This window comes from Solanum verrucosum, unplaced genomic scaffold, assembly GCF_900185275.1.
Source record: "Solanum verrucosum unplaced genomic scaffold, falcon-dt-bn FXZP01000261.1, whole genome shotgun sequence".
Taxonomy (NCBI): Eukaryota; Viridiplantae; Streptophyta; class Magnoliopsida; order Solanales; family Solanaceae; genus Solanum; species Solanum verrucosum.
In genome coordinates this window covers 4072956-4094805 of record NW_026019969.1, presented here as the reverse complement: position 1 = coordinate 4094805, position 21850 = coordinate 4072956, and the positions used below count along the sequence as shown (strand labels likewise).

The 21850-nt window shown below is 33.1% G+C and overlaps 3 protein-coding genes and 1 pseudogene across 3 annotated transcripts; 2 read left to right on the top strand and 2 right to left on the bottom strand.

The window, feature by feature from the left end:
* Positions 1 to 850: 850 nt before the first annotated feature.
* On the bottom strand, positions 851 to 4652 carry LOC125816104 (perakine reductase-like; annotated as a pseudogene).
* A 3059-nt stretch (positions 4653 to 7711) lies between these two features.
* On the top strand, positions 7712 to 9488 carry LOC125815994 (ammonium transporter 2 member 4-like). The gene is made up of 3 exons (XM_049495574.1): positions 7712 to 8299; positions 8570 to 8855; positions 8932 to 9488. The coding sequence occupies exons 1-3, from the start codon at positions 7712 to 7714 to the stop codon at positions 9486 to 9488; spliced, it is 1431 nt and encodes a 476-aa protein (XP_049351531.1).
* A 356-nt stretch (positions 9489 to 9844) lies between these two features.
* On the bottom strand, positions 9845 to 12540 carry LOC125816562 (uncharacterized). The gene is made up of 2 exons (XM_049496177.1): positions 12229 to 12540; positions 9845 to 10345 (listed from the first exon to the last, which is right to left on the bottom strand). The coding sequence occupies exons 1-2, from the start codon at positions 12538 to 12540 to the stop codon at positions 10070 to 10072; spliced, it is 588 nt and encodes a 195-aa protein (XP_049352134.1). The 3' UTR covers positions 9845 to 10069.
* Positions 12541 to 14581: 2041 nt separating this feature from the next.
* LOC125816250 (uncharacterized) lies at positions 14582 to 18874 on the top strand. Its single transcript, XM_049495835.1, has 4 exons — positions 14582 to 14939; positions 16565 to 16759; positions 18092 to 18273; positions 18368 to 18874. Exons 1-4 carry the CDS (start codon positions 14648 to 14650, stop codon positions 18674 to 18676), a joined length of 978 nt encoding a protein of 325 aa, XP_049351792.1. The 5' UTR covers positions 14582 to 14647; the 3' UTR covers positions 18677 to 18874.
* Positions 18875 to 21850: the final 2976 nt, after the last annotated feature.

Sequence of the window (21850 nt, the reverse complement as noted above, 5' to 3'; positions counted from 1 at the left end):
GAAAAATCTCTCCTTTTTAATGTGTTCTTCTTTTCTGGGTACTAAAATTGAATAAATTTGTAGTGATTCTATGGTGATATATATATACACTTTCGCCATTAGCAATTTTTCCCCTGCATGAGGAAAGCAATTAGGTAAGCAGGGGGCCTTGCGTCAACGATTACGTTAATCCTGCTATCATTTTCAGTCAACTTGGCAAAACGTCAAATTACGTTAATATATATATTTTATTAGAATAATTTACAATATATCTTTCCTTATATTTTTTGTCCAAATATGTAGAGCAGTCAAATAGAGAGATGTTTTTAAAAGGTTAATAATTTGGGGATGAAACTAAATAATTTGCGCAGAATTAAGAAGTGTTTTCAATGCTTCCAATTATACTTTACATTCTAATATAACCATTCCCTTATACTTCATCCTAAATTTGTCCTGAATTTTTTCGGAAAAACAAGTGTTAAAGCTCAAAAAGTCAAAATTAAATGACTCGCCCTCAATTTTTTTTTTTTAAAACCAGTCATTTAACTTGATCCGACCTATTTTCCTTCTCTTTTAATACCCAAAGTATCAAAGCTCGTGCTTTCAAGTTTCAACTTGTGATCGTAAGACCCATAAGTCCATAACCCAATGGCACAAAGCCACTGTTTGATTTCCACAAGTAATAACATTAATTAAAAACAATATGGAGTAGCTAATATGATTTCCATTTTGACTGAGATAAAATACAAGCAGACATATCCTTTATTCAAATATGGCAGTACAAAAAGAGGGAATCATATGTCAATAGATTTAAGAATAAAAAAGAGAAACAAACAAGTTCAAGTCTGCACTTGCCATAACACAACATTGATCATTTGGTTGGTGGTGGTGTAATAGAAAACTTATATGTTGTCTTGTAAAGAAACTCGTCATATCTCTGCCCAGCCACTTCCCTGACGGACACTGCATCAGAAAGTTCTTTTATGTCTTCTTCTGTGAGCTTTACTCTCACGGAACCGATGTTATCATGAAGATTTTTTATCTTTGTTGTACCTATAATAACAGGCAAGAGACTAACTCAGTATTCATAACATCATGTCTTAAAGAGATCAAAGCACAAGTGAGTGCTACTCATTTCTGTACAAGTACTCGAAGATCATCTTTGTATTAGTGAAACTACGAGAAGAATTGCTTACCAGGAATAGGTACAATATCATCCCCTTGGAGAAGAATCCATGAAATAGCAAGTTGAGCCGGAGTGCATCCATGCTTCTTGGCTATTCCTTCCAAACGAAAAAATATAGATTTGTTCTTTTCAAAGTTCTCTCCAGTAAACCTAGGTTGTGTAGTCTAATAGAAAGTAAACGAATCCAGAATCAAAACCATGAAAAATGGATTTAGTTCGAAAAAAATATTAATAATAATGAAACATCAATGAATTTATGGAGTAAAATAAGCAATGGTTTGTTTTGTTACCAAAAAGCTGTTGGCGGGCAAGCTTTCAACAACTGCTTTTCCAGCCAAAAGCCCACGTCCAACAGGGCTATATGAAACAATCCCAATTCCAAGCTCCTTAGTAGATAAAGATAGAATGAGGGTATAAAAAGTGAAGTGAAAATTTCTCCGCGCACAATCCATTAACTTTCTGTTTAGTCATTAGTGGTTCATAATTATCTAGTAGGAATGTGCCTGTTTTCTGTTAAATAGTACTCCAAAATACACTAACTAGTAGAAAGTCCAAATGCATGTCCTGTATTTGATTTCAAGGTTTTTTTCTTTGTTTTCAAAATGTGTAATGGAGTGTAGAGAAACCTGCAAACTGGAATTATGTCATCCTCAATGTCACGCGTCCATAGAGAATACTCCTGCTGTACAGCGGTGATAGGATGAACTACATGTGCTCTCCTTATCGTCTCCGGGTGAGCTTCAGACAGGCCAATATATTTTATTTTACCTTCTTCAACTAATTTTTTAAGTTCTCCCATCTGTAACACAACTCACCACAATAAGAAATAGTAGAGATAGAAGTGCTTCACCGGAAAATTAAAAGCAAGAATCTTGATTAGGAATGCAGGCATTCCTACTCAAAGCAAATGAATATTATGTGCACTAAGGTACCAAAATTGAACCATATATAGGCAGATCACTTACTGTTTCCTCAATGGGCACTGTTGTGTCTATACGGTGCACATAGTAGAGATCAATGTAGTCCACTTATAGGCACTTTAAGCTAGCTTCACAGCAGGAACGGGCATATTCAGGAGTTCCTTTTACTGTCATCTTAGTTGGTTCAATCTTATATATACCGAACTTTGTAGCAAGCTGTATTTTTTCTCGAGGCAATTGCTTTAATGCCTGAAACAGTGAAATTCTTAAATGAATTACGGACTACTTAAGAAAAATCAATCAGCTATTTTAATTGAATGGTAGTGGGTATTCTGGCATTCCATTACCTCACACAGTACACCAATTCGAAAAGGCATATGGAACATTTCGAGAAAGAAAAAATAAAATCTCTGTATAGTCATGCAACATCTTTAATGTGTTCATCAGATAGTGTAATAGTAGCAGCCTCAACAAGTGATAGCTTATATGGATCACAAAGATTAGCTGAAGTTGAATGGCTAACAAGTAACGTAAACGATTGCAATTAGATAATTTTGAACTAAACCCAGTGAAGATGAGGAGAATTCAAGCACTTTCTCTGTTCATGCCTCTTCCCCCTCCACCCTTCTCTATTTTTCGTAATAATATTCATGCAACATGGTGGTTTTACACACGAACTTCTATTATTGATGCATATACAAGTTTATTATATCTTATATGTTCACTGGTTTATCATGTTAAGATGATTCGAGAATCCTCAAGCTGGAAAAATAAAGAAGACCATCTTGTACTCCATTTTCTTTGTTTTGTTTATACAACATTCCATGGAAAGTGTAATGGATGTTTCAGCTAATAAAAATGCATCTTTCGATGATCAAGATACGTGTGAAACCAATTTTCTGTAGTTACCACCTTCCCGACCAAGTATTCATTCGCATGATCCATGCCATAAAAATCTGATGTGTCAAAAAATGTGACTCCTTTGCTAAAAGCCTCCTTGATTATTGCAATCCCTTCCTCCTCAGGAACAGGAGTATTATAGGCTCCAGAGAGCCCCATACAGCCGAAACCTAATTTAGAGACCTAGAAACAAAGGTTCAACATGCTGTGAATGACGATTACATCAAAATCATATGAAAACTACCTTAGGAAATAAACAATTTTGCAGAAAGGAAGTAACAGCTAAAAAGCACATTACTGCATCCATTTTGGAAAGGGTAGAACGCCCTTCTTCGTTCAGAGTAAAATTTATCTACTAAATTCACAGGGAAAAGCCCATGAGATTTAGCTTCTGATTCAAATTATAAAAGATTTCTTCAAATTGCTTTATCATGCTTTATATAGTATTTCTTTTCCCGGACGGCTTTGTTTTCTTTTCCTTGAGTTGGGGTTTATCGGAAACAACTTATCTACCTCCAAATGTGGAGTAAGGTCTTGTGTACACTACCCTTCACAGACCCCACTCGTGGGATTTCACTTGGTTATCCAAATTGTAAGTGATCGTTTAAACAACAAATCTAGCAACATAGCAGTGATACAGAAGGATTCCATGGGTTTATGATTCATGGCTTTCAGTTAAAATCATAAATATTGGTGTTCATGCCAACTTTTGCGTACCTCCACTAATTCCATAAGATACCTATCACCTCCCACACATACAAAAGCGTATCCAGGATTTTGGAATGATGGTGCATTATTACAAAAAGGTTGATCTAAGATATAAGTTTTATCGGTTGGACATTTAGGTTCTTATTACTGAAAATCGTTAAAATTAATATTATAGGTCCAAAACTAATTAAAATGTCAAAAGTGTTACCAATAACTATTTAGAGAGGTGTTATCTAATTTTACAAAGAAAAATAAAACAAGATGAATATAAAATTCAAATTTCTAACCTCACGTAGAGAGGTGCACCCAGTCATCATCGCATTATACGATACTCCGAGTATGAATTCACACATCTATATTTCAATATTTTTCAAAAATATAACACTACTATATATGATCTCGGGAGGAGAGCATGGGTTCACGTGAACCGGATGACCCTTCCTTGGATACGCCTCTGCACACATATCAGGTGACTTTGTCCACCAACGTTAGGACAAATGAGAAAAATTAAATCACCTAGTGTTTTTTTGTCTCAATTGTCACCAACCCTGGATTCTCAACCACTTCATTGATCACTAAGCCACCCACACCTTGGATGCATAAATATTACATATGCATATAAGGTGAATATCTTGGATGATACAATGACAAGGGCGGATCTAATGTACAACTTATGGGTTCACCTAACCATATCACTTTGGTTCGACCCTTTATATGCATTAAACAACAACAACATATCTACGGTGTAGTCTCATAAGTAAGGTCTAACGAGTAGGATAGTGTGTACGACATCTTACCCTACCTTGTGCTTGTGAAGATAGAGATGCTAGTTATTTATATGAGTTAAAAATTCACTAAATAAATACAAATCAAAACATGTATCATATAGCTTGTAATTTTTACCTCAAATCCTTGGCTTCCCAACTTTACTCTAGGCATCTCAAATGCGTCCGCTATTGCTCAAATGAAGAAAAAAAAAAACTCTCGTTGCTGTTTTCTTCTTTTAGGGCACTAAAATTGAGTAAATTTGTAGTGATTCTATGGAGGTATTTATACACTTCCGCCATTTTTTTCCCTGTGAGAAGAGCGATTAGGAAAACGATTACGTTAATGCAACTACAACTATCATTTTCAGTCTACTTCGCATAAGGGCTTGTCAAAATTAAATAACTTCCCCCAATTTTGCATCGTATTGTATTGTATTGTACTATTCATTTAAATATAATATTTATTTTAATTGTTATTTAAATTCTATTATATTATATCATTAAATTCACAGTTAGATAATACTTAATAACATGTCTCATTTTATGTAATGATTGATTTGGTGTGATTGTGTCGTTACCTTTAACATTTTCTTTTTACATTTGATATTTCCTTATTATTTTACAATCATAACTTTTTCATAGTAGCTCTATCTTGTATCCTATTTTTCTTATAGATTTATACAAATTATTATGTTTGACATAATATAATGACAGAAAAAGACTTATCTTTAATTTTGAGTTTCCACGAAAGAATACGTGTCAAACTCAAAATTAAATAACTCGCTTTCAATTTTAAATACAACACCCCGTTTAATCTGAGCCGAGCCATTTTTTTTCTTTTCGTCTTCTCTTTTAATACAAAGTTTTAAAGGTTGATCTATCAATTTTTAACAACATTAAGGAGGTGATAGAACCCATAATTAAAGGCCGTAAGGCGCAAAAATGTATTATTTTCCTCCGTTTCAATTTATTTGATCTATATTTTATTTTAATAAGTTTAAAAAAAATGATCCTTTCCTTTTTATAGCAACTAACATGTTTTAGACTACATGGTAAAAAAGTATTTTAATATATTTAATCAAATTTTTAATTTTAGACAACAAAATTTTAACAAAAAAATTATTTACTTATATTTCATATCAAATCAAAGCATGTTACTCAATTTGAAATGGAGGAAGTACTTTAGAGGCATTTTATGTATTTCCACACACAATTTTTTTTTACTACAAATCAAATTTATAATTCACCATTTGAATTATATGTCATATGCTATTTGTCTATTTACAAGAAGCAAGAACGCTTAGGAGTTGAACGAAGATCAGTGGAGTGCTGAAAGCTTAGACTGCAAAAGGATGCATCCAAAAATATAACTTTCTTTTTTTAAAAAAAGAATTTTAATGTGCCAGAGTTTTAATGTTTTGGGTATTGAAAAGAGAAAAAGAAAAGAAAATAGGTCAAGGAAGGTCGAGTTAAGCATGTGAATTTCTAAAAAACAAAATGGATATTTAAAATTAGAGGTGAATTATTTGTTTTTGAATTTAACACATAGTTTTTTAGTCAGAATTAAAATTAAATTTATGTCAAAAAATAAATAACAAAAAAGATATATTTAAATGGAAAGTATAATGAGAAATATATTTAAATCATTTTATGATGTTACATTCAATCCTTTTTCGTCAAAACTTTTGAAAATATTGGTTACTCCTTTTTTAGTCAATGGAGTGGCGAATTCAAAATGAGCTTCTTCAATGGTTGATGTCGACTAAACTTCTATATTATGTCTAGTTTATTACAAATATAGGTTATGTACAGTGGCGGATCCAGAAATTTTATATTATGGGTGTTCAACGTTTTTAACTCAAAAATTACTACTTAAAAATGGGTGCTCAATTAATACATTTCAATGAAATACTAATTTTTTATACATAAATATTACTGTTTGTCACAAAAGGCAGTGGGTGATTAAGCACCCATTATGCACAAGGTAGATCCGCCACTGGTTATGTAGGTTAAGTGGATTCTAAAATTAAAACTTTATCTTTAGTTATATAAGTTTTGTAAAAATTAAGTTATGTCTTGCTCAGACATAATTTGTGTGAGATGAATTGAACTTATATCTCTAACCATATAAGTATTATAGGAATTAAACTGTGATGCTAATTTTCTAAATGGTCATCCAAATTTTGAAAATTATTTTCAAATATCACTTTTATTCAATAAAAATATCACTCAACTATTACTATTTTTCTTTAAAAACAGTTAACACTTCAAAAACTTCTTTCTCTCCTAGTTGACATGTCATGTCCTTAAAGTCTTTTTTTTCTTTTTATAATAGGCTTTTTTTAATTCATTTAATTATAATTATAATCTTCTCATTGTTTAAAAAAAATAGATTAGTTTATCAAGAAGAAATTTGCATGCTTAGGAATTTTTTTGTATAACTAAATTATTTATTCTTATAATTAAAAGGAGTTCAACCAATATTTAGCAACTCTTTTTTTTTTCTTTTTTCTGAGCGATGAATATTCTTGAGAAAAATGATAAAAACTTTTCTGTTTAAAAAAAAACCCATGAAAACGGAAGATAATCATTGAATTTACTTTCAAATTTTCCTGTTCTTTAATTTCTTGATTCCTTTTCTTTTGTTGTTCTTGGTCCTTTCCTTGTGATTTTCCTTCATATTACGTACACTTACATTATGTTCCTTTCGTAGAAGAGTTAATGATCAAACAACACACACATCTGACCTATCATTTTTTCGCGAGTTTCACCCCTCCAACTGTTCTTGTTCCCTTTTCCTATCAAAACTATCACTATCTACTCATCTGGTGTGTTTCAATACATAAATGGTAATAGTTCAAGTAGAAAAACGGAACAACATATAGTTGATATGTGACACTCGCAAAAAAAAGTACAATAGTTTAAATGTGTTTTTCACCGTAATCTCTTTAAAGAATTATATTTGAATAATCCATACTGGAACACAAGAGCAGGCCAACTAGCTAAACCGAAGCCGGCAATGGCATCACTTACACTCTTGAAGAAAAGACACAAATAGCACATATGATACTTCATATTAAACTAACAATCGAAAGCCATTTGCTTATTTCTTAGACAGTCACTATCCCATCATATTCTGAATCATATAGGTATAGGTAACAATTACAAAGAACTAAAGAGAAAAAAAACAGCACCCGTTGCTCCAGTACGTAGTTGAATCACGAATAATCTTGCAAGGAACGCTATCACTAATGGAACTTCCCTCAAATCTATCACCAGACGAGGCAAGTCCGGAATGGATGAACAAAGGTGACAACGCGTGGCAGCTCACTGCTGCCACCCTAGTCGGGCTCCAGTGTGTGCCCGGCTTAGTCATTCTCTATGGTGGCATGGTAAAGAAGAAATGGGCAATTAATTCCGCTTTCATGGCACTCTATGCCTTTGCCTCTGTTCTCATATGTTGGGTTGGATGGGGCTACCGGATGTCGTTCGGTGACAAGCTCGTGGCCTTCTGGGGAAAACCGTCCATTGCCTTGGACGAGAAGTACCTTCTTAGACAAGCATTTCTGGGATACTTCCCCACAGCAACAATGGTGTTTTTTCAGTTTGTTTTTGCAGCCATTACGCCAATATTGATCGCCGGGGCACTTCTTGGGAGGATGAATTTTATAGCTTGGATGTTGTTCGTGCCTTTGTGGCATACTTTTTCGTATACCATTGGCGCATTTAGCATTTGGTGCCCAGATGGATGGCTGTCCAAGCTAGGAGTGATTGATTTTGCAGGAGGCTTTGTTATTCATCTCTCTTCTGGTGTTGCTGGATTTACTGCGGCTTATTGGGTAAGTTTCTTCTTTTTATTTTTCGCACCGACTACATCCTAATCCTAATCGCGCACTGCAAGGCCATGTGGAGTGGCACTACCAACAAGATTTTCTCCATACTAGGGCTCGAACCCGAAAGCATGAAGCTAACACAAGACCCTCGTCCCCTCTGTACAACCATTAAAGTGGAATATTACTACTTCAACTCTCTCTAGATTTACTTTGAGGTGATCTTCTTGTCCTGATCATAACTTGGAATGTTGCATGGCAATATTAATATTATAACAGGTAGGTCCCAGGCTGGACAAAGATAGAGAGAGGTTTCCACCAAACAACATTCTCATGATGTTAGCCGGCGCCGGCCTTTTATGGATGGGTTGGACTGGGTTCAACGGAGGAGCACCTTATACCGCCAGCACTGACGCCTCCTTAGCCATATTGAACACACATGTCTGCACCGCCACCAGCCTCCTTACTTGGCTGGTCCTAGATATTGCTGTTTCTGGCAAACCCTCTGTGATCGGAGCTGTTAATGGCATGATCACCGGCCTTGTTTGCATCACCCCTGGTGCAGGTACGTTCTCATTTAGTGCAGTGACTGGGTATAAATTTCGACATGCTAGACTAACCAGTAGATTCACTACCTACAGGAGTTGTTCAAAGTTGGGCGGCCATCCTGATGGGCTTAATTTCAGGAAGTGTTCCATGGTACACAATGACAATCCTTCACAAGAAGGTCAAGCTCTTAAGGCATGTCGACGACACCTTATCTGTCTTCCATACCCATGCCCTAGCAGGAATTTTAGGCGGTATCCTCACTGGATTTTTCGCTGTGCCAAAGCTCTGTCGGCTATTTTACCTCGTACCTGAATGGGAAAGGTACATCGGCTTAGCCTATGGTTTGCAGACAGGCCGGACCTCTGCTGGGCTACGGCAAATGGGAGCTCAACTAGCTGGTGTCGGATTCATAGTGTGTCTAAATATTGTCACGACAAGCTTGGTCTGTCTGTTCATCAAGTTGATAGTGCCTCTTAGGTTGGACGAAGGGGTGTTGCAAATTGGAGATGACGCTATCCATGGAGAGGAAGCATATGTATTATGGGATGATGAAGAGAAATATGAGAATACCCAGGTTAATTCTGCATATGATGCTGATGAGTATCCATCAGCTGTTTCAAAGACTTTGAGTGAACTCCAAATGGTATGAAAGTGCTCTCCATGGCTAGGTTGCACTACTTTGCTGCTAGCCTGTGCAAAACTTCTATGACTTCATTAGCCGAAGCATGTTTGTAAAGAAAGTCTGGCTTTCTTAGCAGAAAGATGAGACTCAACTAGCTAATATTCACTAGAACTACATGTTATTTTCTTCCAAAATATTGCAAGGACCATTTTACTCACATGAATAAACAGGAGAAATCGAGACAGCAATGGAGAAATTGTGCACAACCATAACATTGTAGTGACTATTGATCAATCATTTAGAAAACCAAAATATGAAGTACGAATACATTCCTCAAAACATAAAAAGCTTGAACAAACAAAAGGACCTTTGGTTAGACTCCATTCTAGAGAAAAATTGTCCAATTAAAGAGATGGAAACTTTCACCAAGCATTCACATCACACTCTTGTAAAATACTAAAAAAGTTCCCTTGATCTCAAGTAATGGCAACTGGCAATTAATTCCACATCTTTATCAACTACAATTTTCACCATGTAAGAGAGTGTTAACAGCCATCATAAAAAAACAAAAAAACCTACAAAGACATAAGCAGAGGAAGAAAATAGATTTACTTGCGCTTATTGGACTTTACAGGGGGCTGCTCGGGAACTTCACCATCATCTTCTGAAGAAAACTCTTCTGGTTCATCAGGGACTTCATTTGGAACATTATGCTTGGTGATATAGTCCTTCAGTATGGTCATGCTTTGCTCTTTCATAGATATCAGTTGCTCAGATATAATCCCTTTACATGCCTCAACAGAGTATGATTCTGATCCAAGGCGAAATGTTGCTTTAACTTGAGGAAGGGATAATGCATCTTGCATTTGAGCATTCATAGTCTCCTGCATAATTTCAGTCCTTGCCTCAATCCAGATTTTAGTGTTACCAATAAAAAAAAATTAAAAAGATATTGTGTGTGATGTGAAAGTTAACCTTTAAGTGTACACCCAATAAAACACTCAACGAAATAGATTTTCAAGCATGTGGACATATTCCCCGTGCATGATTACCTTACATGAAACATTTGAGTGCTGAATCAATCTACATGGGGCATTCGTTCTTAATCAAACAAGTAGAGCATATAAAGATATGCAGAAAGGAAAACACACCACTAAATCGTTAAAAGGAGTAGTACGTATTTCACATTCTTCATGTCACTGATGTCAAATCCTTCTTGTGGTCTACTCTTTCACACATTGGACAATCCCCGAGGAGAATGGTCTTACATTACAAATGAAGGAAGAGGAAAAGCCAGAAATCCAGAATATATTCCTTCACTGTAAAGGACACTCATTTCTGATGGGCTTGGGTAGGTTGAAGGTCCCAGACAAGATGATTTCCCGTAACTCAATGGAATAAGAGCTTCTTTCTGGTTCTGTAAACAAAAGGAACAAGAAGAACCATTTCCCAGCTTCTAAAAGTACCAAAATCATTTCCTCATTTCTGCTCCTTCAAAATTAGGCAAGGTTTTGTCTCAAGTCTTAACACAGGTCATAATCAAAGGAACTCCAAACTGTCCGCTTTGCTATAAACTATGACTAGGTCAACCTACATACTGAATAGAATTTCTTCAAACAGGCATATCAAGATTTACTTTTTTTGGTAAGTTGCACATCAAGATTTTCTTCTCCCCATATTAAAATACATCCCAAACAGTTTAATGAGGAACCCGAAGAGTAAATACTGGAAAACTGTTTTCATTCCCATCTCTGCACAATTGACAAGCAATGCACAATCTGTATGAAAAAAAAACAGCCCACATAACTGTTCCAGTTCCATCATGGCCCAAGCCCCAATGCCTCCAAACAGAACATAAATATTGGAAAGATCCAACAGAAAGTACTATTAAATACATATCCGTATGAAGTCTGCTTTTTAATTTTGTATCATATATGCAGTAGCATTTCTTTCAACCATTTTCTGAAAAACGTTTTTTCTTCAGACAAGGGTCTATCGGAAACAACCTCTCTACCCCCACAAAGGTAGGAGTAAGGTCTGTCTACACCCCACCCTCCCCATACCCTACTTGTGGAACTATATTGAGTATGTTGTTGTTGTATCATATATGCAGTAACACAGTGCTACTACTCAGTAAAAGCCTAAGACAGAAATTTCACTACAGCACCAAGAAGCACTTATACTCCAACTAGGACATTCTGTTCAATTACTTCTCAATCCGCGTGCTACTAGCCAACCAATGAAAGGAGCATAGACCATCTCCGATCCAACACTATCTTTTGCACCAAATCCTATTTTATTTTATTTGTGATGACAGGGAAAACCCACAACCGCTACCCTTTGGTGCGCCCGCTCCTATACAATAGCTCGCAAAGGAGAGGTAGCCCGCACTAGCTCCTATGCAATAGCTCACAAATCCTATTTTGGTGTAAAATTTAGTGTTTTGGGCTCCAACCCAACACTATTTTAGCGTGTGAATAGTGTCACTGTGCTGATTGACACCATTTTAGTGTAAAATTTGGTGTTATGAATTGGAGATGCCCTTAGGCGTTCTCTAAACTACTTAGGATCTTCCACTTGATATAATATCATAGAATTTGCGATGCTTAAAGTATTTTTGAAGGATTAGCTAGAAGTGAATATACCTAAGTCACATACATGGAAAAATTATTACTGATTGAGCCAAAAATCAAATTCTACTCCCTACATCCCAAAATACTTATCATATTTCGCTTCTCGAGAGTCAAAATACATGAACAAAACTTACCTGATTGAGCGGAGCGTTGGGAGCTACAGAGGCGGCTGAGGAGAATGCTATGCGGTTAAGCGAGCAGTTAGTTGAGTTAGGGTTTTTGAGGGAATTTACAATTTGGGGTTTTTTGGAGGGAATCCCTACCAATTTTTCCCCAACGCTAGAAACTTCAATATTTTGATATTCTTGCAAATAATGCTGTAACATATAGTTATTCATGCAAATATTTTGCAAAATTACTTGTTGCTCTTTTGCACTATGATCATCAAATAAATCTAAAAATGATGTAGAGGAGGAGGAGGAATTTTCATCATTATTATTATTCATTTTTAGAAGACAAATAAGTACATTTGATTTGATTTTGAAATGGATTGAAAATATGGAGTTACTTAAATTATGTTCATTTTTATATATTAAAAGTAGGTGTAAAAATATTTTACTTTAAAAAAATAAATTTGAGATAAGTATAAAATCTATTTAACAGTTAAGATTAAGATGAAATTCATCCAACGATTCAGATTAAGATAAAATTTACCTTATTAGTATTAGGTAGTTTATGATGGTGTCTACGTATTTCTACACATTGAAGAATGTGTAGAGATATTTTCCTAAGGATAAATTTGAAATAAAAATTTAATTATTTCAGCTGTCAAATAAATTAATTTGGTGTATAAATAGTTACGTCATTTCTAATGTAACATTATTCATACATTGAAACAGTGTAAGAAATAATATAAAGTTGAAACACCAAAATATCAAATATTATACCCAAAAAATATATGAAAAATTCACCAAATTTACATATATTAATGGTCATCCAAAAATAGCCTACTTAATTGGGTCAAAATATATTTATTTCATACAAACTTAAGAGAAAACTAATTAAAACATGTTTGGACAGACTTTTTTTAAGTAAAGAGAACAATGAATAGTTGATGTGATTTTATTTTTCTTTAAAAAATGATAGTTTAAGTGTATTTCTGATTAATAACTTAAAAGAGGATAAATAATTTTACTATACGATTTTACTAAATTGAGTGATTTTATTAATATAAAAATAACATAAATAATTTTATTACATATTTCGTTAAGTTAAATGACCATATGAGAATTTTACTTGTATTTTAAATTTAAGAATTGAAAATTTTATTGGATTTTAATTTAGCTGGCTTCCTACATTCTAGCTCTGTTAGTATGTAAAGGCGTAAGAATTATTTCCGGACACCAACCTACTAGTTATTTGTATTAAATGAGTAAATTTTAGGTTTAGTAAACATAAAACTCATATTAGCGCTCTATAACTACAATTTTGTTATTTGCGCTCCATAGCAAGCATAGTTTGCTATTTGCGCTCCATAGCAAACATAGTTTGCTATAGAGCATCTCATTTGTATAAATCGCAGGCAGACATCTCATTTGTATAAAAAGCGCAGCGATTGTATATGTATATCGGTTAGATAATTGTATATATGTAACTACTATGTATATGTATCAATGACTGTGTTTGTATACTTGTATAAAATTTGAATTTGTATACAATTGAATCGAATTAAAACATTTGGCAAATCTCTCTCTCGCGTGCGCTTTATACAACACAAATTATACATTGTATTTTATATAATTTGTGTTTGTATAAAGCGAGAAAGAGAAAGAGGCAAAAGAGAACTGAACATATGAAGATTTGTATTATATAATTATAAGTGTATAGGACGAAGAGTTCGGTAGTTGTATGTGTATATACAGTTTTCTCTCGCTTTATACAAACACAATTTATACATTTGTGTTTGTATAAAGTGAGAGAGGCAAGGGAGAGTGCGAGTGAGATTTCTGGAGAAAGAGGCGAGTGACAAACTATTTGCTATGATTTAGAATTAAATGAAATTGTGGTTATATAATTTATTTGAATTAATAATTTGCTATTTTATACATTTTTTCCTTAAATATATACTATTAATTATATTTAGAGTGTTAAGATTAATTAATTATAATTAACTGATGAGTTTAAGCGTTGAAAAATATGTTTTAGTGTTGAAGTTAATTTTATAAATAAATAACTACATATTTGAATGATAGTATTGAAACTGTTAATAAACAATGATGATCTTGATTTTTTTTTTAAAAAAACTTTAGCAAGCTAAGTATATTTGTTAGAATGATTATAATACACTTACAATTTTATTTAAGAAACATATGTATAAAGGGGAAAAAAAAAAAGAATACAGAGTGAAGAAAAAGTTAGAAAATTTATTGTGATTAAGATATTTTGGACATCAAAAAGAAGTTATTAAAAATAAAATAATAAAATACTTGGTCAAACTTGGAAAAAAAGTCATAAGCATATTTGCGTCAAGTCAAACAACGGTACGTTACTACGCGTTTTCGTTTCTTATACTCTCCGCCAATTCAAGACTTCCTCTCTCACATTAGCAGGAAAATGTCGGACGGAGGATTGACGATTTTGGACGGAACACAGCTCAGAGCCGTTGATCTATCGTTACCGTCGCCGGCCGACAGTTCAGTCACCGGTGCTCAGCTTCTCGACGTCGCAGAATCCAAAGTTTCAGAATCACTCTTCGGCTTCTCATTGCCGGATACTCTCAAGTCCGCCGCTCTTAAACGCATCGGCGTCTTCGATGACCTTGAATTCCGCCGTGAAAAGCTCGATCGTGAAAACGCCTTGTCTGTGCTCCGGAATTACGTAGACGCCATTGCGAATGAACTCCTAGGTAAGTGTGTTGACTTGTTCAGAAGTACTCATATATTGTACTAGCATGAAATTATTGGTAATTGACCGAAAGATCAAACTATCGGGGAGAAAAATTTAGATACTCGTTATATTTATCAAGTCGGAATCTCAGTGATACATAATTTTTAGGTCATTTTCACTCAGTGGAAGAAGTCGGATTTAAGAAAAAATACTAATAATTGTTGAATGTCATTGCTCCGGGGTCAATGTACCAGTCAAGGTGAAGTGGACATCAATTAGTACATTTGTCTCAAAATAATGGAGTAATAGAGTTTGTGAACTTTTTTTTGGCAATCTTTCTAGTGAATTTGTGACTAGAAAGTGAAATATGACAATTTTGGTTCCGAGAATGTAGATAATTCCAAGTATGATGGATAAGGAATCTAACAAGAAATTTTTATGTACACGCGATTGAAGATCAAGTATCACATTTTAAAGAAGCACACTGAGGATGAAATTGAAGAGGAGATACTATTGGTTTTGCTTGACCAATAAGATAATCAGATTAGTTATCTACCAGTTTCTTAGATATGGAAATTTTAGGTGATACTGACAGTTGGATAGCTCTTACTTAATCATTCTTCATGCATGTTTTCTTAGTAACAGTTGCGGTGAGGGGGCATTTTGTGCTTTCTCAACTTGCTACACCCAAGACCAAGGCGGACTACAATTAATTTGCTTGTTTCTTGTAAGTTGTAAGACCTCAGGTTACTCTACTATTCAGTCTATTCACTTATTGGGACAGCAATTATGAAGTCTTACTCTACTCACCAAAACCTTGGCCTTAGCAGAGAATCTTTTTTTGCCTTGTTTAACTCTATTTATTATTTAACGGGGAAAGAAATAATTCTGTACATATATGGGTATCCAAATGTAAGATTTGAGAATCTCAAGTTTTATGGAACTCCTAAGTATTGGAATGATATGCGCTTTAACAGATGATTCATATAGTCATCCCCAGCTAGTTTGAGATTGAGATGTTGTTGATTGGTATTTTGCTAGTTAAGATGAGATAGGAAATCCAAAACCAAGTGATAATAAGCTCTATTGATGTAGAGTACAAGATGCCTTAGATTTCACTCTTTGATATTCCAAATCTCACTTAAGACAGATTGATCAGATGTCTTGTGTTGATTTTGGTGCATCCAAATTCCCAAAGATGCGCCAAGAGTCTAAGACTACTTAAAATTCTAAATGGACTGGAAGCTAACCTTTCAAGTAGTTGCACTTTAGAAAGCTGCTTCCTATGGAGAGTGTAAGTCAAGTAACTGTTAAAAGAACTAAGTAGTTCTCTTTGAACTAAACATTGCAATTCTTTTTTTTTTTGGATGAAGTTGAACTAAACATTACAATCTCAGAAAGAGGATAATGTCTTGACTCTTGAATGGCCTTGCAATTTGTGGAAAATAAACATGCTCAAACCTTGACTATATGAACTTCATGCTCTTTCTGAATTGGCTATGTATGTTATTGGTGTCTTTTTGTATGCTTCTATGTTGGGTTGGATAGTTAAGTGCTAGACTTGTCTTTTTGTTCATTCTATCAGTGATCCAATTTTATTAGATGAAATGAAAAATCATACTGATTTCTTATATCCATGTTCAGATGATCCTATAGTCATTGCAATTTTGGATGGGAAAACTCTTCAAATGTTTTTGGAAGATGAAGATGACTTTGCCATGTTGGCTGAGAATCTTTTCACAGATTTAGACACAGAAGATAAAGGAAAGATCAAAAGAAATCAAATACGGGATGCTCTCTTTCACATGGGTGTCGAAATGGGAATTCCTCCTCTTTCAGGTTTGCTCCCCTCCTCCCCAATAAAGAGCATCAAAACACCGTTCCTTCTCTAGCAACAACAACATATACCGAGTGTAATCCCACAAGATCGTTCATTCTCTATCATTGCTAGATATCATTGAAGGTGTTCAAATGACTTAATAAAAAAAATCAAATGCATTCAAATGATGAAGCTTTTCTCAAAAACCCCTTTTCATATGTATCTTCATTTGACATTATATGTTTCAGCATATGCAAAATTCTGCAAATATTATTTCTTAGGAGAAAATGCAGCAGTAATCCTCAACATATATCTTTTGACCTTTTGCCCTTTTAACTTCTTATTTATATGGAAACAAAACGCTTTGACATCAAGAGTGAGCAACTTACCCATCCATTGAATTTGGTTTCAAAATAGGTTTTTCTTTTTATAAAAAGATCAGGTATTTCTTTGTTTTCTCTGCTTATCACTGCTGTCCTCTTATATATCACCCATCACCATAACTGTTAGGGCATTAGCAGCTTCATGTTCAATCCAAGACACCCTACATTCTGCAGTTGTTATCCTGTGCACAGAATTCAAGCTTAATCATATAATCCTGTCTTTGAATCTTAAAGTTTCATCTGATTTCATAATTCTGGTAAGGATAGAGATACCAAGCTTAGCTACAGTTTAAATATAAGTCGTAATTATCTCCATTGTAGAGATAACTCCAAACAATGTAAATAAAACTAATTGATTTTGTAATGTTTCGAGTAGTTAATAAGAAATTGATATCTGTGTCCATATTCTTCTTATATTTCTTATTATTATTTTTAATGATTAAATATTATAATTTCAATGCATAACCCATTGAGAAGTTAGCTACAATTCAATGCATCGACTATTCAAAAGTCAAATGAAAGGGTAGTTATATATTTCACCCTTCTAAGGTCCGGGCACCATCTTATACATATTAATCATATGTGTTTTTCTTCCTATAACGCATATTTTTGTCTTGAGGTTTCATAGTGTTTATTGCACTTCACTAAAGATTCAAAGACCTCAACTGAGAAGCATGTGAGCTATATGATCTGAATAAGAATCTTTTGACTAGATCATTTCTTCTCGTCAGTGTTTGGCTTAAGAGTCTAATATCATAATATTATTAGTTTTTTCTGAAAACTACTAACTGTTTCATTGTCATTTGAGCTATCCCTTCTGTTCCATCTTATATGGCATGATTCTAAAAACTTTTTTAGTCCGATCCGAAAGATTGGAATCCTAGCTTTGGCAGCTGATTTCTGTGCAGCTCAATCAAATTTCATTGACAGCCTATTTCTATGCTAAATTCTAACTTTGTTGTTGAGCAGAGTTTCCTCTACTAAGTGACATTTTAAAGAAGCATGGAGCTGAAGGAGAGGATGAATTGGGGCAAGCCCAATTCGCACATTTACTTCAACCTGTGCTTCAGGAGCTGGCAGATGTTCTTGCTGAGAACCCTATGGTTGTGTTGCAGAAAATCAAGATCAATAATGGTTCCAAATTGAGAAAGGTTGCTACTTGACTCATTTTTTTGTACCTAAGCTGAAATCTTTCTTTCTTTCTACGCTGTCTTTCTAATCTGTTCAACTGGTCATGACATGCAGATTTTGGCTGATGAAAAGCAACTAAGCGAAACAGTAGAGAAGATAATGCAGGAAGAGAAAGACGGTCTAAGTACTAAAGATGTCATTCGACACTATCTCGAGAAAAATGGAGCTTCATTGGGCTTGCCACCTCTGAATGATGAACTGGTGATTCTTCTATATGACACCGTATTAGGTGCTATAGAAAATGGAAACACTGATGCAAAAACATCTGAGAAGGACGAATTCTTGGTTTTTCTGAAGGAGATCCTTGAGAAGTTTGCAGCTCAACTTGAAGTTAACCCAACTTTTCATGATTTTGACAATTGAAGGTATATTGATGCGCCTTCCAATACACTCTCTCAATATAAAATTACTCCAGAAAAGTTCACAAACTCATCCCATGAAATTTATCTTAGATTTTGACTCAACTTATCATTAAATTTCTTTACTTTTAATGTGTTCCTATATATTTTACCAATGGAGTATGTTTCTCGATTGAATCCATATATATTAATTAGCTGTCAATATAATGATCAAAACTACCTTTTTCTTGACAATGTGAAACAAAAAAAATCATAACTCAATTATCTATGGTCATACATAACTCATAACTTAGGCCCAAGGGAATGAATGTTTTTGAGGTAGTTTAATAGTTCAAGAGCTCCGCACACCTTCCACTCTCATACTCCCTCATTCAATCATATTTATATGTCGTCTTTATAAAAAAATAAAGGGAAAAGGGCCTTATATAACCCTCAACTTTGTTATTTGAAGTTGATATGTCCTCGTTATAAAAGTGGCTTATATATACCCTTATCGTTATACAAACGGCTTACATATACCTCTACCGTTACAAAATGAGCTCACATATACTCTTCATTTAATGGAAGTGAAAAAAATTAGTTTTAAATTTATATTTTTGACTTTTAATTTTTTTTAAAATCATTTAGGAGTATATATGATTCTTCTAGCAAAGTTCAAGGTATATATTAGTCTTTTTCATACATAAATTATTTTTGACTTGCTAATCATTATTTGAATTTCTTGTTCTTATTTTATATTTTTCTTTCATTCCTTGGTGTAAAAAAAAAATTTAACTATTTTTCTGTGGCTATATTATAATTTAAAATTATTATTTTTTGGCTATATTGTAATTTAGTTTTTGTATTTGAAGAAAAAAATTGGGTCATCTATAATAAATTTTACAAGAATATTAGTGAAACATAATAAATTTGACCATCAAAATAATAAATCTAATTAGTCATTGAAACAAAAAAAAGTCAAAAAAAATAATATGTTTGAGGAGGGTTAAATATACTCATATGGGATTATATTTTTAAAAGAAAAAAAATTTAAAAATCAAACTAAAATTAATTTTTTCACTTCTGTTAGAGGAAAAGAATATATGTGAATTATGTGTATATAAGTAGGGTTATATATGAGTCACTTTCATAATGAGGGGTATATCAGTTCTAAATGACAAAGTTAAGGGGTATATCAGACCCTTTATGTTCTTTAATATTTGCCCGTTTACAAAACTGATGCATAAATGACACTATTAGCTTTAAAAATATGCATTTGACTAACATAGAAAAGTTAAGTAATTAATTCATGTTCATTTATTGAAAATATGACTTTAGGAGAACACAACAAATAAGGTACAATGATAAATTTACTTAATTTCTTAAAAAACGAAGGAGTAATTATTAAGTGCTTACCATTTCACTACTCCCTCTATCCCTAATTACTTGTCCACTTTTTTTTTTTAGTAATTAGGCTAGAAATTTAAAAAGTCTATAATATCATTTTTATTTTAAAATAAATTGATCTTTTTTTCATTTTTAATTAAAAGATATTAAAGTTAAAAGGATAAAAAATATTCAAAAAAGTAAAATAACATAGTGTAAAATATGTTATTTTATCATTCTGGCCAAAATGATTTTTCCGTCCCTAATTACTTGTCCATTTTGACAAATCAAGAAAGGACAAAAAGAATTTACATATTATACCCTCAATTAATTACTTTGAAAAATGTATAACTTATTGATAAGGATAAAATAGTAAACTCACTATGTCAATCATTATTTTCTTTTTTTCTGATGAAAATCATTATTTTCTTAATAGATATGTTAATTTAAAAGTGGACAAATAATTAAAAACAGAGTACGATTTAAGGAGCAAAAATTAAAGACGGAATAGGGGGAATCGGTGTAAAAACTTCATTATTTGGTGTGCTAAATTGCAATGTAATTGTGGCACATGGAACACATTATAGCTTCAAAATAAAGATCCTTGAGGCCTTCTATTTCACCTACGCTTGCCGACACCCTCCAAAAAGATCTATTTTCTTTTAATTATCTGATATTAGCTCCACTAATTTATATTAAATTTCTGCAAAACTTATTTAGAGAGAATCTCTTTTTTTATTTGAATTTTTCTATTTTCAAGCTCGAATAGAAAATTTATGATTAAAATTTTAAGAATCTTATTCCGCTGAATGGAAGGATATTTCAACCTTTGTATCTCATTTTTTAATGACTTTTTCTTATGATAATCTCCTGTTATTTTAAGGTGAAAAATGAGAGTAATTTGTGATGTTCACTCCTAAGGTATGTTTTTCTTTCCTAACTTATACCTTATCCTATCATTTTCAATGATTTGCACCTAATCTTTGTTTTTTTGCATAATCATAAAGTCTTATTTTTCAATTATTTACAAGGATAAAATAAAAAAATTAACAAGTTATTATTATGTTTGTTATGATTTAAAAATATAATAATAATATAATTAAATTACTTTCTACCAATAACATAATTGATTGTTCTGATCTTTTTAATAAACAAGGACCACATCGTACTATGGTTTAGAATCTCAATAATTAGCTAGAGACCCAATTTGTGTCTGCCCATATTATATGTAAAGTTAAGGGACCACATGTATCTTTCGTAAAATACATTGCAAATAATTGAGTTGGAATTTGTAATTCAGCCTTTGTTTATGAAATTTAGATAAAATTTTCTAATTGATCATTGGATAAAATATCAAGTAGATAAGTGGTTTTCACCTTTTTATGGTAGATTATGATTTTTACGTCTTTTTGAGTCGGACAATAATGTAATATTATTCATTTTAGATTAAGTTCGTATAGATTTTTCATAGGCCTCACACTATTAAGAAAAGCATACGAGGTGAATTCTTTTTTCTTTCTCAACTTTTGACGTGGAATTAGTTCACTTGTTCTACTTTATGAATATTTGGCTATTGAGACACTGAAAAAGTAGATTAGGAAATATGTCTAGTTTGAAAAAGTGCGTCAGTGCATGTGACCACTCAACAAATAAGGAAGAAGAAAAGGTATCTTGTTCAATAATTGTGATAACTCAGACAAATTTGTAGGCATGAAATGTAAGAACGACAAAATACTCTTCAAAATTGTGATTTAAAATAAATTATAAATTATAATTTAAAAAATATTATCATAAATATCGACAAAACAATATT

Excerpts from the sequence above, each read along its gene's own strand:
- LOC125815994 (XM_049495574.1), top strand. The coding sequence starts at position 7,712 with ATGGAACTTCCCTCAAATCTATCACCAGACGAGGCAAGTCCGGAATGG. Across the intron at positions 8,300-8,569 it reads GATTTACTGCGGCTTATTGG|GTAGGTCCCAGGCTGGACAA; the intron begins GTAAGTTTCTTC and ends ATATTATAACAG. Across the intron at positions 8,856-8,931 it reads TTGCATCACCCCTGGTGCAG|GAGTTGTTCAAAGTTGGGCG; the intron begins GTACGTTCTCAT and ends CACTACCTACAG.
- LOC125816562 (XM_049496177.1), bottom strand. The coding sequence starts at position 12,540 with ATGAATAATAATAATGATGAAAATTCCTCCTCCTCCTCTACATCATTT. Across the intron at positions 10,346-12,228 it reads CCAACGCTCCGCTCAATCAG|GAGACTATGAATGCTCAAAT; the intron begins GTAAGTTTTGTT and ends GAAATTATGCAG.
- LOC125816250 (XM_049495835.1), top strand. The coding sequence starts at position 14,648 with ATGTCGGACGGAGGATTGACGATTTTGGACGGAACACAGCTCAGAGCC. Across the intron at positions 14,940-16,564 it reads CATTGCGAATGAACTCCTAG|ATGATCCTATAGTCATTGCA; the intron begins GTAAGTGTGTTG and ends ATCCATGTTCAG. Across the intron at positions 16,760-18,091 it reads GGGAATTCCTCCTCTTTCAG|AGTTTCCTCTACTAAGTGAC; the intron begins GTTTGCTCCCCT and ends GTTGTTGAGCAG.